Source organism: Oncorhynchus masou, chromosome 18 (genome assembly GCF_036934945.1).
Source record: "Oncorhynchus masou masou isolate Uvic2021 chromosome 18, UVic_Omas_1.1, whole genome shotgun sequence".
Taxonomy (NCBI): domain Eukaryota; kingdom Metazoa; phylum Chordata; class Actinopteri; order Salmoniformes; family Salmonidae; genus Oncorhynchus; species Oncorhynchus masou.
The window spans coordinates 74421321-74438634 of record NC_088229.1 but is presented as its reverse complement, the minus strand read 5'-3'; the positions used below and the strand labels follow the sequence as shown (position 1 = coordinate 74438634).

The window sequence follows — 17314 nt, the reverse complement described above, 5'->3', positions numbered from 1 at the left end:
AGACAGGATCATAGTGTCTAGTAGGTTAAGGACTAGGAGTTGTTTCTAGACAGGATCATATTAAGGATAAGGAGTTGTTTCTTGAGGACGAGGAGTTGTTTCTTAAGGACTAGGAGTTGTTTCTTAAGGACTAGGAGTTGTTTCTTAAAGACTAGGAGTTGTTTCTAGACAGGATCATATTAAGGACTAGGAGTTGTTTCTTAAGGACTATGAGTTGTTTCTTAAAGACTAGGAGTTGTTTCTAGACAGGATCATATTAAGGACTAGAAGTTGTTTCTTAATGACTAGGAGTTGCTTCTTAAAGACTAGGAGTTGTTTCTAGACAGGATCATATTAAGCACTAGGAGTTGTTTCAAAACAGGATCATATTAAGGACTAAGAGCTGTTTCTTAAGGACTAGGAGTTGATTCTAGACAGGATCATAGTGTTTAGGAGGTTAAGGACTAGGAGTTGTTTCTAGACAGGATATTCTTAAGGACTAGGAGTTGTTTCTAGACAGGATCCTATTAGGACTAGGAGCTGTTTCTTAAGGACTAGGAGTTGTTTCTAGACAGGATATTCTTAAGGACTAGGAGTTGTTTCTAGACAGGATCATAGTGTTTAGGAGGTTAAGGACTAGGAGTTGTTTCTAGACAGGACCATATTAAGGACTAAGAGTTTTTTCTAGACAGGACCATATTAAGAACTAGGAGATGTTTCTAGACAGGACCATATTAAGGACTAAGAGTTTTTTCTAGACAGGACCATATTAAAGACTAGGAGTTGTTTCTTGACAGGACCATGGTGTGTAGGAGGTTAATGACTAAGAGTTGTTTCTCGACAGGACCATATTAAGGACTAGGAGTTGTTTCTAGACAGGACCATATTACGGACTAGGAGTTGTTTCTTGACAGGACCATGGTGTGTAGGAGGTTAATGACTAAGAGTTGTTTCTCGACAGGACCATATTAAGGACTAGGAGTTGTTTCTAGACAGGACCATATTACGGACTAGGAGTTGTTTCTAGACAGGACCATGGTGTGTAGGAGGTCAATGACTTAGAGATGTTTCTAGACAGGACCACGGTGTGTAGGAGGTTAATGACTTAGAGTTGTTTCTAGACAGGACCACAGTGTGTAGGAGGTTAATGACTTAGAGTTGTTTCTAGACAGGACCACGGTGTGTAGGAGGTTAATGACTTAGAGTTGTTTCTAGACAGGACCACGGTGTGTAGGAGGTTACATTTACATTTACATTTAAGTCATTTAGCAGACGCTCTTATCCAGAGCGACTAATGACTTAGAGTTGTTTCTAGACAGGACCACGGTGTGTGGTTAGAGGTGAACGTACCTGGTGGCTGCGTGTTTCTCCGAGAACACCCTGAGGATGAAGCTGCCGTTCTTGTGAGGCTGGAAGGTGGAGGGGATGACGACATACTCCCCAGGGGGAAGGCAGAAACGGTCGCACACCTACAGAAAAACAAAACAAACTAGAATTAATGTCGAATAAGGTTTCAGGATAACAGCTGAGTTCCCTTCAAGCTCCTTCAAATCAAAGCATTCTTTCTCATTAAAAGGTGTAGCCCACTTTACAAGCAGCCAACCTACCTCTCTGGTGTTAATGAAGGTGCTGCTCATGGCCACGTGTTTCTGTCTCAGCAGCACGTCTGGTCCCAGGTGGATGTTACATTGACCCTTATACTGAGGAAGCGGAGGCAAGGGGAGAGAGATCGCTACCATTGTCCTCGGACAACCATTCATCATGGGGGCAATGGATGTGAAAATATATCAATAGAAAACTGATAGGCAATTCAGATAAAGAGATACACAGATAAATCAAGCGTTGTTTACCAACCAGGAGTGATAAAGAAATGGGATATTGTATAATGCACAGAGCAGGCGGCCTCATTACAGACCGAATTGTATTCATCTATTTGCTTGACTTGATTGATGAACACAAACCTCATTAGGAACCTGTAAGAGAAAAGCAGGAACAAGAGTTGTAAATCAACGTAGATGAATCCTGTTGAATTATATTGACATTATATTACCATTATATTATCTCAATTACTTCAACTAACCGGTGCCCCATACCGTAATACCCTGTATATAGCCTCCACATTGACTCTGTACCGTAATACCCTCTATATAGTCTCCACATTGACTCTGTACTGGTACCCTGTATATAGCCTCCACATTGACTCTGTACCGTAATACCCTGTATGTAGCCTCCACATTGACTCTGTACTGGTACCCCCTGTATATAGCCTCCACATTGACTCTGTACCGGTACCCCCTGTATATAGCCTCCACATTGACTCTGTACCGGTACCCCCTGTATATAGCCTCCACATTGACTCTGTACTGGTACTTCCTGTACCTCGCTATTGTTATTTTACTGCTGCTGTTTAATTATTTGTTACTTTTATTTTCTATTTTTTACTTAACACCTATTCTTCTTAAAACTGCATTGTTGGTTAAGGGCTTGTAAGCATCTCACTTCTTTTTTTTTACCTTTATTTAACCAGGCAAGTCAGTTAAGAACAAATTCTTATTTTCAATGACGGCCTAGGAACAGTGGGTTAACTGCCTGTTCAGGAGCAGAACGACAGATTTTTACTTTGTCAGGTCGGGGATTCGATCTTGCAACCTTTCGGGTTACATAGTTAACACTCTAACCACGAGGCAACCTGCCTCCTCACTGTAAGGTCTACCTACACCTGTTGTATTCGGGTGCATGTGACAAATACAATTGAACTTGGTTTGGATTTGATTTGATATTAACAGAACAGAGTATGATGGAGCAGAATAGTGGATTGACGATCTATGCTTCATTGGGAGCGAGGGGCCTAATTAAGAAACTTAGGTGTAATATACGTACCGCATAGATGGCGAACCCGATGGCACTGAGGTCTTCCCCCATCTGGCGGTTGCGCCGTCCGTCTTTCTGCATCAGGCCCACCAGGAAAGTGCAGCCATCCACACCATCCAGAGGATCATCGTCCACATCCTCCAGACACACCAGAAACTGGGGGTTGGAGCAGAACGTGGCTGGAAGGAAACCGAGGGAAATCAGAGCCTCGTTTAAGGGCAAAACGAGAGGGAATGGCATCTAGGATACATCGAAATTTAACCCAACGAGTGAAAGACTCTCTCATACTCCTGTAATATGGGGAAATATAATGAACAAAATCTCCAAAAACAATCAAATATAATGAACAAAATCTCCAAAAACAATCAAATATAATGAACAAAATCTCCAAAAACAATCAAATATAATGAACAAAATCTCCAAAAACAATCAAATATAATGAACAAAATCTCCAAAAACAATCAAATATAATGAACAAAATCTCCAAAAACAATCAAATATAATGAACAAAATCTCCAAAAACAATCAAATATAATGAACAAAATCTCCAAAAACAATCAAATATAATGAACAAAATCTCCAAAAACAATCAAATATAATGAACAAAATCTCCAAAAACAATCAAATATAATGAACAAAATCTCCAAAAACAATCAAATATAATGAACAAAATCTCCAAAAACAATCAAATATAATGAACAAAATCTCCAAAAACAATCAAACATAATGAACAAAAAATATAAACACAGAACGCAACAATTTAATAGATTTTAATGAGTTACACATCTTATAAGGAAATCAGTCATTTTGTATGATTGCACCGGACCAGCTGTGAGGTTCTCCCGCCAATATCCAGCAACTACACACAGCCGTTGAAGCCATTGAAAAGGTGTTATGTACTTGAGTGAAGACCCAAAAGCGGTTTTAACAGAAACAGAGTTCTTTAATGAAAAAACAGGAATGGCATAGATCCTCTTCCGACGTTGTCAATGGAACAAAAGATAGTTAGTAGAGTGCAGGATGCACCTGCCAGGCAGACTCCGACAGGATAGGACTAGGTGGAAGCAAACGAGACGATAGCTTGCTTCTGGCATGAGAAACACAAACGAGAATCTGACACCGAAAGTAGCAGGAACAGAGAGAGAAATAGAGACCTAATCAGAGGGAAAAAAGGGAACAGGTGGGGAAAGGGTGAATGAGCTAGTTAGAGGAGATGAGGAACAGCTGGAGAAGGAGAGAAAGAGAAGGTAACCTAATAAGACCAGCAGAGAGAGACAGAGTGAAGAGAAAGGACAGGAACAGACATAATAAGACATGACAAAAGGAGTGGGACAACATTCCACAGGTAACAATCAACAGCCAGAGCAACTCTATGCGAAGGAGATGTGCCTCGCTGTATGAGACAAAATGGTGGTCACACCAGACTAGTGTTTTTACAAGGTATCTGTGACCAACAGATTCGTATCTGCACTCCCAGTCATGTGAAATCAATAGATTAGGGCCTAACAAATTCATTTTAAATGACTGATTTCATTTATATGAAATATAACTCAAGTAAGATCGAATATATTGTTGCATGCTGCGTTTGTATTTGTTCCAGTATATTTGGGTGTTTTTTGGAGATTTTGTTCATGTTTATTTCGAGCCCCCGATAATGAAGAACGAGGAAGTCAAGTCAAGTGAAAAACAAACGTCTCTTTCAGAAGCTTTAATAACAGCCTTTACTGTACATCTACAGACGGTCAACAACTTCTCCTTGAAACTATTCAGACTTGTTGGATGTACCTGGATGGTTCCTGCAGCCTCCAGCGGTAGACCCTACCCTCCACATGCCTTTATACTGGGAGTTGTTCCAGCGACCCACCTCGTCACTGGTCAGGGTGTCCGGAGTTAGGTTACAGATCTCCAGCTTGGAGAACTGACGTATAAAGTCTGAATAGGACATCCTGGAGAGGCAGAGAGACAGGGGTAGAGAGAGAGACAGACAGAGAGACAGAGAGAGAGAAAGAGACATAGATACAGAGAGAGAGAGAGACAGAGAGAGACAGAGAGAGAGAGAGAGAGACAGAGAGAGAGAGAGAGAGACAGAGAGAGAGACAGAGAGAGAGACAGAGAGAGACAGAGACAGAGAGAAAGAGACATAGATACAGAGAGACAGAGAGAGAGACAGAGACAGAGAGAGAGAGACAGAGACAGAGAGAGAGAGACAGAGAGAGAGACAGAGACAGAGAGAAAGAGAGAGAGAAAGAGACATAGATACAAAGAGACAGAGAGAGAGACAGAGAGAGACAGAGATAGACAGAGAGAGAGAGACAGAGAGAGAGACAGAGAGAGACAGAGACAGAGAGAGAGAGAGACAGAGAGAGAGAGAGAGAGAGAGAGAGAGAGAGAGAGAGACAGAGAGAAAGAGACATAGATACAGAGAGAGAGAGAGAGAAAGAGAGAGAGAGACAGAGACAGAGAGAGAGAGAGAGAGAGACAGAGAGACAGACAGAAAGACAGAGAGAGACAGAGAGAGAGACAGAGAGAAAGAGACATAGATACAGAGAGAGAGAGAGAGAGAGAGACAGAGAGACAGACAGAAAGACATAGAGAGACAGAGAGAGAGAGAGAGAGAGAGAAAGAGACAGAGTCTTGATGAACCAGACGTAAACACTGTGCAGACCATGGTTTCATTTCAAACAACAGTGAAATAAGTTGGGGATGCCAAGCTAGGAACTGCCTCACAAATGTCTGAGTCGAACATCCTGGAGATTCTGATGGGAAACACTTCAGCATCATCAGAAACGCTGATGAACGCGTTAGCCGATACGCGTCGGTGTATTTTAATACTTACTTAGCCCGCACAATAGAGGCTTTTTAACTTTCAAACCCACACAAGTGCCTGATTTTAATGCCACTTAAGCAACCAATTGTGGTTGTAATTTTTGCTTTTCTACAGATGCCGTATCTTAATTTGATCATCCGGTTGATGCAGGGATCTTCCTGCGAGGCAGGAAATACAAACGTGTAGTATTTTCTAGGTTTAAAAAGGCTTCTAAAGTTTGTAATTTCCGCTTTGAAATGTCCGAGTTGATTTGCCCTAAATAAAATATATCAAGCCCTACCCCACCGTTATTATAATTCACATTTCCTGTTGCCATAGGATTATTTTCCTGCCGTAGCAGGCTGGCTCAAATTAAGATCCTACATCAGTAGTTCTATTCCTCTGAAACAGCACCTGTGGTTGTCCTGTATGTTTAAATGTTTGATGTGGCTCAGTTGGTAGAGCGTGGCACTTGCAACACCAGGGTTGTGGGTTCAATTCCCACGGGGGACCAGTGAGGAAAATGTATTCATTCACTTCTTTAAGTCTCTCTGGATAAGAGCGTCTGCTCAATGACTAACATGTAAATGTACATTTTAGCAGGAAGTCAAGCTGAGGCCCCGGGTCTCTTTTGCAGGGGAGCCCTGCATGCATATCTACATACACATCAATTACACTATATATAGCCATTCTATATACCCATCAAATGACACCATACACATGTACAGTGGGGCAAAAAGTATTTAGTACTTATTTTCCACCATGATTTGCAAATAAATTCATTAAAAATCGTACAGTGATTTTCTAGATTTTTTTCTTATTTTGTCTGTCATAGTTGAAGTGTACCATTGATGAAAATTACAGGCCTCTCATCTTTTTAAGTGGGAGAACTTGCACAATTGGTGGCTGACTAAATACTTTTTTGACCCACTGTATATACACATCAATTAAACTATATATAGACAAATCACACGACACACATCAATTACATATATAATATTATATATATTTGTTTACCTTTATTTTACTAGGCAAGTCAGTTAAGAACAAATTCTTATTTTCAATGATGGCCTAGGTACAGTGGGTTAACAGCCTGTTACAGGGGCAGAACGACAGATTTGTACCTTGTCAGCTCGGGGACTCGAACTTGCAACCTTCCGGTTACTAGTCCAACGGTCTAACCACTAGGCTACCCTGCCTCCCCACACATTAATTACACTATACACACAGTATCTATCTACACATCAATTAGACAATACCTAGCCTATCTCTATACACACCAATTACACTATATATATATATATATATACACACCAATTACACTATCCATGAAAAGCAAACACAGGCATATGAAACAAATACCAACTCCAGCAACTTTAAGGAGTTTTGGAGATCATTCCACAGGAGATGCGTAAAACAACTACAAGCAGATTCATCTAACTGGGTGGGGATTGAAGGGATCTCCTGGTCTAAAGTAGTGCACTAATACCCGATAGACCCTGGTCTAAAGTAGTGCCCTACTACCCTATAGACCCTGGTCTAAAGTAGTGCAATACTACCCTAAAGATAGACCCTGGTCTAAAGTAGTGCCCTACTACCCTATAGACCCTGGTCTAAAGTAGTGCGCTACTACCCTATAGACCCTGGTCTAAAGTAGTGTCCCTACTACCCTATAGACCCTGGTCTAAAGTAGTGCGCTACTACCCTATAGACCCTGGTCTAAAGTAGTCCCCTACTATAGACCCTGGTCTAAAGTATAGACCCTGGTCTAAAGTAGTGCCCTACTACCCTATAGACCTAAAGTAGTGCCCTACTACCCTATAGACCCTGGTCTAAAGTAGTGCCCTACTACCCTATAGACCCTGGTCTAAAGTAGTGCACTACTACCCTGGTCTATAGACCCTGGTCTAAAGTAGTGCACTACTACCCTATAGACCCTGGTCTAAAGTAGTGCCCTACTACCCTATAGACCCTGGTCTAAAGTAGTGCACTACCCCTAGACCCTGGTCTAAAGTAGTGCCCTACTACCCTATAGACCCTGGTCTAAAGTAGTGACCCTGGTCTAAAGTAGTGAACTACTACCCTATAGACCCTGGTCTAAAGTAGTGCCCTACTACCCTATAGACCCTGGTCTAAAGTAGTGCACTACTACCTGGTCTAAAGATAGACCCTGGTCTAAAGTAGTGAACTACTACCCTATAGACCCTGGTCTAAAGTAGTGCCCTACCCTATAGACCCTGGTCTAAAGTAGTGCCTATATAGACCCTGGTCTAAAGTAGTGCACTACTACCCTATAGACCCTGGTCTAAAGTAGTGCCCTACTACCCTATAGATAGATCCTGGTCTAAAGTAGTGCACTACTACCCGATAGACCCTGGTCTAAAGTAGTTACTACCCTATAGACGCTACTACCCTATAGACCCTGGTCTAAAGTAGTGCCCTACTACCCTATAGACCCTGGTCTAAAGTAGTGCACTACTACCCGATAGACCCTGGTCTAAAGTAGTGCACTACTACCCTATAGACCCTGGTCTAAAGTAGTGCACTACTACCCTATAGACCCTGGTCTAAAGTAGTAGCACTACTACCCTATAGACCCTGGTCTAAAGTAGTGCCCTGGTCTAAAGTAGTGCACTACTACTACTACCCTACCCTGGTCTAAAGTAGTGCAGACCCTGGTCTAAAGTAGTGCACTACTACCCTATAGACCCTGGTCTAAAGTAGTGCACTACTACCCTATAGACCCTGGTCTAAAGTAGTGCACTACTACCCTAAAGTAGACCCTGGTCCCTGGTCTAAAGTAGTGCACTACTACCCTATAGACCCTGGTCTAAAGTAGTGCCCTACTACCCTATAGACCCTGGTCTAAAGTGGTCTAAAGTAGTGCACTACTACCCTATAGACCCTGGTCTAAAGTTGTGCACTACTACCCGATAGACCCTGGTCTAAAGTAGTGCACTACTAACCCTATAGACCCTGGTCTAAAGTAGTGCACTACTACCCTATAGACCCTGGTCTAAAATTGTGCACTACTACCCGACAGACCCTGGTCTAGACCCTGGTCTAAAGTAGTGCACTACTACCCTATAGACCCTGGTCTAAAGTTGTGCACTACTACCCGAGACCCTGGTCTAAAGTAGTAGCACTACTACCCTGAAAACACTACTACCCGACAGACCCTGGTCTAAAGTAGTGCACTACTACCCTATAGACCCTGGTCTAAAGTAGTGCACTACTACCCTATAGACCCTGGTCTAAAGTAGTGAACTACTACCCTATAGACCCTGGTCTAAAGTTGTGCACTACTACCCGATAGACCCTGGTCTAAAGTTGTGCACTACGGAACCACAAGAGCAGAAAGATTCTGCAATCACAAGAGCAGAAAGATTCTGCAATCACAAGAGCAGAAAGATTCTGCAATCACAAGAGCAGAAAGATTCTGGAATCACAAGAGCAGAAAGATTCTGGAATCACAAGAGCAGAAAGATTCTGTAATAACAAGAGCAGAACGATTCTGCAATCACAAGAGCAGAAAGCTGCAGCAAGAAGGGATCAAGCAAATCGGCCTCGGTGTCAACTTCTGACCTTAGTTCTTTAACGTTTTTTGAACGTTACACCTGGTGTATTCTTTTAGAACATAACAAGTAGAATGTTGTTGAAATGAAAACAAAGATTCACTGGAAGTTGAACTTCCATCAAAACAACTAAGAGTCTAGGAGAGGGACAGGCACTCGGTTTATTAAACCACCATTTCATTTAAACAATAAGCCTTCCGAGATCAAACGTTGATCAAGAGCATCACTTATCTTACATGTCTCAGTAGTCATGCCAGAATCTGACATAACTTTCTTATGCAGGGAAGGAGAGGACTTTCTACGCTTCAGTGCATTAAATGTTTCACAAAATTTAGACGGATTCCCAGCAGAGTCTGAGATGGAACATAGAAAGTAGCTAGATTTTATTTTCTTGGTTGAGGATGAACATGTACTTCTCAATTGCCTGAAAAGCTGCCAATCAGCTAAAGAGTCAGTATCTCTAGTCTCATCATAAAAAGATCTGAAAGTTCTATAGAGAACCAAGGATTTGTTCTGTTTTTTACTCAAAGGCTTTTAAAGGGTGCATGTTTGTCTGCCAGAGAGATGCAAATAGATGAGAACAATTCTGGAATTAATGAACAGAACACAGGAGAGTTAATAGAACAGAACTGGGAGGGAACACAGGAGAGTTAATAGAACAGAACTGGGAGGGAACACAGGAGAGTTAATAGAACAGAACTGGGAGGGAACACAGGAGAGTTAATAGAACAGAACAGAACTGGGAGGGAACACAGGAGAGTTAATAGAACAGAACTGGGATGGAACACAGGAGAGTTAATAGAACAGAACTGGGATGGAACACAGGAGAGTTAATAGAACAGAACTGGGAGGAACACAGGAGAGTTAATAGAACAGAACTGGGAGGAACACAGGAGAGTTAATAGAACAGAACAGAACTGGGAGGGAACACAGGAGAGTTAATAGAACAGAACTGGGAGGGAACACAGGAGAGTTAATAGAACAGAACTGGGAGGAACACAGGAGAGTTAATAGAACAGAACAGAACTGGGAGGGAACACAGGAGAGTTAATAGAACAGAACTGGGAGGGAACACAGGAGAGTTAATAGAACAGAACTGGGATGGAACACAGGAGAGTGGAACTGGGAGGGAACACAGGAGAGTTAATAGAACAGAACTGGGAGGGAACACAGGAGAGTTAATAGAACAGAACTGGGATGGAACACAGGAGAGTTAATAGAACAGAACAGAACTGGGAGGGAACACAGGAGAGTTAATAGAACAGAACTGGGAGGGAACACAGGAGAGTTAATAGAACAGAACTGGGATGGAACACAGGAGAGTTAATAGAACAGAACTGGGAGGGAACACAGGAGAGTTAATAGAACAGAACTGGGATGGAACACAGGAGAGTTAATAGAACAGAACTGGGAGGGAACACAGGAGAGTTAATAGAACAGAACTGGGATGGAACACAGGAGAGTTAATAGAACAGAACTGGGAGGGAACACAGGAGAGTTAATAGAACAGAACTGGGATGGAACACAGGAGAGTTAATAGAACAGAACTGGGATGGAACACAGGAGAGTTAATAGAACAGAACAGAACTGGGAGGGAACACAGGAGAGTTAATAGAACAGAACTGGGATGGAACACAGGAGAGTTAATAGAACAGAACTGGGAGGGAACACAGGAGAGTTAATAGAACAGAACTGGGATGGAACACAGGAGAGTTAATAGAACAGAACTGGGAGGGAACACAGGAGAGTTAATAGAACAGAACTGGGAGGGAACACAGGAGAGTTAATAGAACAGAACTGAACTGAGGGAACACAGGAGAGTTAATAGAACAGAACTGGGAGGGAACACAGGAGAGTTAATAGAACAGAACTGGGAGGGAACACAGGAGAGTTAATAGAACAGAACTGGGAGGGAACACAGGAGAGTTAATAGAACAGAACTGGGAGGGAACACAGGAGAGTTAATAGAACAGAACTGGGAGGGAACACAGGAGAGTTAATAGAACAGAACTGGGAGGGAACACAGGAGAGTTAATAGAACAGAACTGGGAGGGAACACAGGAGAGTTAATAGAACAGAACAGAACTGGGAGGGAACACAGGAGAGTTAATAGAACAGAACTGGGAGGGAACACAGGAGAGTTAATAGAACAGAACTGGGAGGGAACACAGGAGAGTTAATAGAACAGAACTGGGATGGAACACAGGAGAGTTAATAGAACAGAACTGGGATGGAACACAGGAGAGTTAATAGAACAGAACTGGGAGGAACACAGGAGAGTTAATAGAACAGAACTGGGATGGAACACAGGAGAGTTAATAGAACAGAACTGGGAGGGAACACAGGAGAGTTAATAGAACAGAACTGGGATGGAACACAGGAGAGTTAATAGAACAGAACAGAACTGGGAGGGAACACAGGAGAGTTAATAGAACAGAACTGGGATGGAACACAGGAGAGTTAATAGAACAGAACTGGGATGGAACACAGGAGAGTTAATAGAACAGAACTGGGATGGAACACAGGAGAGTTAATAGAACAGAACTGGATGGAACACAGGAGAGTTAATAGAACAGAACTGGGAGGGAACACAGGAGAGTTAATAGAACAGAACTGGGAGGGAACACAGGAGAGTTAATAGAACAGAACTGGGATGGAACACAGGATAGTTAATAGAACAGAACTGGGATGGAACACAGGAGAGTTAATAGAACAGAACTGGGATGGAACACAGGATAGTTAATAGAACAGAACTGGGATGGAACACAGGAGAGTTAATAGAACAGAACTGGGAGGGAACACAGGAGAGTTAATAGAACAGAACTGGGATGGAACACAGGAGAGTTAATAGAACAGAACTGGGATGGAACACAGGAGAGTTAATAGAACAGAACTGGGAGGGAACACAGGAGAGTTAATAGAACAGAACTGGGATGGAACACAGGAGAGTTAATAGAACAGAACTGGGAGGGAACACAGGAGAGTTAATAGAACAGAACAGAACTGGGAGGGAACACAGGAGAGTTAATAGAACAGAACAGAACTGGGAGGGAACACAGGAGAGTTAATAGAACAGAACTGGGATGGAACACAGGAGAGTTAATAGAACAGAACAGACATCTGGGAGGGAACACAGGAGACTTAATAGAACATGACTGGGAGGGAACACAGGATAGTTAATAGAACAAACTGGGATGGAACACAGGAAGTTAATAGAACAGAACTGGGATGGAACACTAGTTAATAGAACAGAACTGGGATGGAACAATATTAAATAACAGAACTGGGATGGAACACAGGAAGTTAATAGAACAGAACTGGGATGGAACACAGGATTAAAATAGAACAGAACTGGGATGGAACACAGGAGAAATAGAACAGAACTGGGAGGGAACACAGGAGAGTTAATAGAACAGAACTGGGAGGGAACACATAGTTAATAGAACAGAACAGAACTGAGAAAGAAAACAGGAGAGTTAATAGAACAGAACTGGGAGGGAACATCACTAGTTAATGAACAGAACAGAACTGGGAATGGCACAGGATCAGTTAATGAACAGAACTGGGAGGGAACACAGGAGAGTTAATGAACAGAACTGGTGCTAACACTTATAGAACAGAAAGGGAACACAGGAGAGTTAATAGAACAGAACTGGGATGGAACACTTAATAGAACAGAACTGGGAAACACAATGGACAGTTAATCACTTATGAGAAGGAAAACACAGGAAGTTAATAGAACAGAACTGGGAGGGAAACAGGAGAGTTAATGACAGAACTGGGATCACTTATGAGAATAGAAAGAACTGGGAATGGCACAGGATCACTTATGAGAAAGAACTGGGAGGGAACACAGGAGATGAACACAGAACCATCAGGAGAGTTAATAGAACAGAACTGGGAATGACACAGTGCCATCACTTAATAGAACAGAACAGAACTGGGAGGGAACACAGGATCACTTAATGAGAAGGAACTGAGAATGAACACAGTGACAGTTAATAGAACAGAAAGAACTGGGATGGAACACAGGAGAGTTAATAGAACAGAACTGGGAGGGAACACAGGATCACTTATGAGAAGGAACAGAACTGGGAATGAACACAGGAGAGTTAATATGAACAGAACTGGGATGGAACACAGGAGAGTTAATAGAACAGAACAGAACTGGGAGGGAACAAAGGAGAGTTAATGAACAGAACAGAACTGGGAGGAAAAGGAAAACTTAATGGAACAGTGCCAGGGAACACAGGAGAGTTAATAGAACAGAGCTGGGATGGAACACAGGAGAGTTAATAGAACAGAACTGGGATGGAACACAGGAGAGTTAATGGTACATGCTATACATCTGTAGAATCAAATGGACTTAATTATATGGAATGCACAATGCTATCAACTTATGAGAAGTTGACAACTCTAATGGACACTGTTGTCATCCCTTATGACAAATTAAATAAATGTATTGGCACAAAGACAGACCAGGAGGTCACAGATTAAAAAAAATATTAATATATCTGGGAATACTTTTTGAAAGGAAAACTCATAATGGTACATGCCAAATGTCTTATTTAAACCTATTATTAATTCATAAATGTGCCATAACTTATGACAAACAAAACACTTAATGACACAGTGCCATCACTTATGAGAAGGAAAACTCTTAATGGCACAGTGCCATCACTTATGAGAAGGAAAACTCTTAATGGCACAGTGCCATCACTTATGAGAAGGAAAACTCTTAATGGCACAGTGCCATCACTTATGAGAAGGAAAACTCTTAATGACACAGTGCCATCACTTATGAGAAGGACAACTCTTAATGGCACAGTGCCATCACTTATGAAAAGGAAAATTCTTAATGGCACAGTGCCATCACTTATGAGAAAGAAAACTCTTAATGACACAGTGCCATCACTTATGAGAAGGAAAACTCTTAATGGCACAGTGCCATCACTTATGAGAAGGAAAATTCTTAATGGCACAGTGCCATCACTTATGAGAAGGAAAACTCTTAATGGCACAGTGCCATCACTTATGAGAAGGAAAACTCTTAATGGCACAGTGCCATCACTTATGAGAAGGAAAACTCTTAATGGCACAGTGCCATCACTTATGAGAAGGAAAACTCTTAATGGCACAGTGCCATCACTTATGAGAAGGAAAACTCTTAATGGCACAGTGCCATCACTTATGAGAAGGACAACTCTTAATGGCACAGTGCCATCACTTATGAGAAGGAAAACTCTTAATGGCACAGTGCCATCACTTATGAGAAGGAAAACTCTTAATGGCACAGTGCCATCACTTATGAGAAGGAAAACTCTTAATGGCACAGTGCCATCACTTATGAGAAGGAAAACTCTTAATGGCACAGTGCCCGTCCCCAAGGGGCAGTGGCCGACTTACCAGAACTCCCCATCCTCAGCAACATGATCCAGCTTCAGCTTCTCGTCGGGACGGACATATTTCCATTCACTAGAACTGATCAAAGGGATCCAGCAGTCAGTGTAAATAGTGTGGGGGGGGGGGGGGGGTTACAGGTGATCATGGTAATAATGGGGCGAGGTTTTACAGGTAATCATGGTCTTTGCAGTAAGCAGGGATATTCTACACTAACAAGCAAAACGGCAGTAACTGCTCATAGCGTGGAACTGAGAAAAATGGTTTTAATTTACCTTAGTTTCACAGTAACCTTATCCAGTTACTGCTAACATGACCTCCATTTTCTCCTAAACACAATGCGAGGCAGGATACTTGTCCACATGATTAAACATGTATTTAATGTAGCAAAAACATTAACTAATTTTGGACAAATTTAGCCATTACTGCCTTTGTGCTTGGTCGGGCAGTTTTCCACTCTCAATATTGTTTGGTGTAGGTCTTCCTTATGGACACAGTGGGCATATCGTAGCCTGGTACCAGACCTCTTTGTGCTGTCTTGCCAACTCCTTCGGTGACAATTAGCATTGAAGTTGACAAGACAAACAGATCTGGGACCAGGCTGTAGAGTTTGTTCGTCTTGTATTCTATTTCAGTGTGCTGTTTGGAAGTCATCATCATTCCCTCACCCATCACTCCATGGCCCAGTCCACTCCACCTGTCCCCAGGGGTTCCTGATGCGAATCAGCTGGACCGGGTCTCCATGGAGATGGACCTGGATTGAGAACAGGACTCACTTAGGCCTGTGGTATTATTTTTAACACACTCAGTACTGTGTTTTTCCCCCATATGTTTGTGGTTTTATTGAAAGGGTACGACAGTCAAGGGAAGACTGAAAAGGTAGAAGTGTCATTCAGAAAGACAGATGAACATGGGGTTGGTGCCCATCAGAAAGACAGATGAACCTGGGGTTAGAGCCCATCAGAAAGACAGATGAACCTGGGGTTAGTGCCCATCAGAAAGACAGATGAACATGGGGTTAGAGCCCATCAGAAAGACAGATGAACATGGGGTTAGTGCCCATCAGAAAGACAGATGAACCTGGGGTTAGCGCCCATCAGAAAGACAGATGAACATGGGGTTAGTTCCCATCAGAAAGACAGATGAACCTGGGGTTAGTGCCCATCAGAAAGACAGATGAACATGGGGTTAGAGCCCATCAGAAAGACAGATGAACATGGGGTTAGAGCCCATCAGAAAGACAGATGAACCTGGGGTTAGAGCCCATCAGAAAGACAGATGAACATGGGGTTAGTGCCCATCAGAAAGACAGATGAACCTGGGGTTAGTGCCCATCAGAAAGACAGATGAACCTGGGGTTAGAGCCCATCAGAAAGACAGATCAGAACCTGGGGTTAGAGCCCATCAGAAAGACAGATGAACCTGGGGTTAGTTCCCATCAGAAAGACAGATGAACCTGGGGTTAGAGCCCATCAGAACAGATGAACCTGGGGTTAGAGCCCATCAGAAAGACAGATGAACATGGGGTTAGAGCCCATCAGAAAGACAGATGAACCTGGGTTTAGAGCCCATCAGAAAGACAGATGAACCTGGGGTTAGAGCCCATCAGAAAGACAGACGAACCTGGGGTTAGAGCCCATCAGAAAGACAGATGAACCTGGGGTTAGAGCCCATCAGAAAGACAGACGAACCTGGGGTTAGAGCCCATCAGAAAGACAGACGAACCTGGGGTTAGAGCCCATCAGAAAGACAGATGAACCTGGGGTTAGAGCCCATCAGAAAGACAGAGAGCCCATCAGAACCTGGGGTTAGAGCCCATCAGAAAGACAGACGAACCTGGGGTTAGAGCCCATCAGAAAGACAGATGAACCTGGGGTTAGAGCCCATCAGAAAGACAGATGAACCTGGGGTTAGAGCCCATCAGAAAGACAGATGAACCTGGGGTTAGAGCCCATCAGAAAGACAGATGAACCTGGGGTTAGAGCCCATCAGAAAGACAGATGAACCTGGGGTTAGAGCCCATCAGAAAGACAGATGAACCTGGGGTTAGAGCCCATCAGAAAGACAGATGAACCTGGGGTTAGAGCCCATCAGAAAGACAGATGAACCTGGGGTTAGAGCCCATCAGAAAGACAGATGAACCTGGGGTTAGAGCCCATCAGAAAGACAGATGAACCTGGGGTTAGAGCCCATCAGAAAGATGAACAGATGAAAGACAGATGAACATGGGGTTAGAGCCCATCAGAAAGACAGATGAACCTGGGGTTAGAGCCCATCAGAAAGACAGATGAACCTGGGGTTAGAGCCCATCAGAAAGACAGATGAACCTGGGGTTAGAGCCCATCAGAAAGACAGATGAACCTGGGGTTAGAGCCCATCAGAAAGACAGATGAACCTGGGGTTAGAGCCCATCAGAAAGACAGATGAACCTGGGGTTAGAGCCCATCAGAAAGACAGATGAACCTGGGGTTAGAGCCCATCAGAAAGACAGATGAACCTGGGGTTAGAGCCCATCAGAAAGACAGATGAACCTGGGGTTAGAGCCCATCAGAAAGACAGATGAACCTGGGGTTAGAGCCCATCAGAAAGACAGATGAACCTGGGGTTAGAGCCCATCAGAAAGACAGATGAACCTGGGGTTACCTGAAAGGGAACAGAAAGACAGACAAACCTGGGGTTAGAG

The 17314-nt window shown here is 42.9% G+C and overlaps 1 protein-coding gene across 1 annotated transcript in view; it reads right to left on the bottom strand.

Annotated features, from left to right (window-relative positions):
* The window catches only part of LOC135505264 (calpain-2 catalytic subunit-like), a 39664-nt gene that overhangs the window by 9138 nt on the left and 13212 nt on the right, over window positions 1-17314 (bottom strand). The window contains exons 8-14 of the mRNA XM_064924474.1: window positions 15300-15385; window positions 14638-14712; window positions 4636-4796; window positions 2860-3029; window positions 1941-1952; window positions 1587-1679; window positions 1330-1448 (exon numbers count right to left, since the gene is read on the bottom strand). Of these exons, the coding sequence (XP_064780546.1) occupies window positions 1330-1448; window positions 1587-1679; window positions 1941-1952; window positions 2860-3029; window positions 4636-4796; window positions 14638-14712; window positions 15300-15385 (716 nt within the window). The remainder of the gene's footprint in view (window positions 1-1329; window positions 1449-1586; window positions 1680-1940; window positions 1953-2859; window positions 3030-4635; window positions 4797-14637; window positions 14713-15299; window positions 15386-17314) is intronic.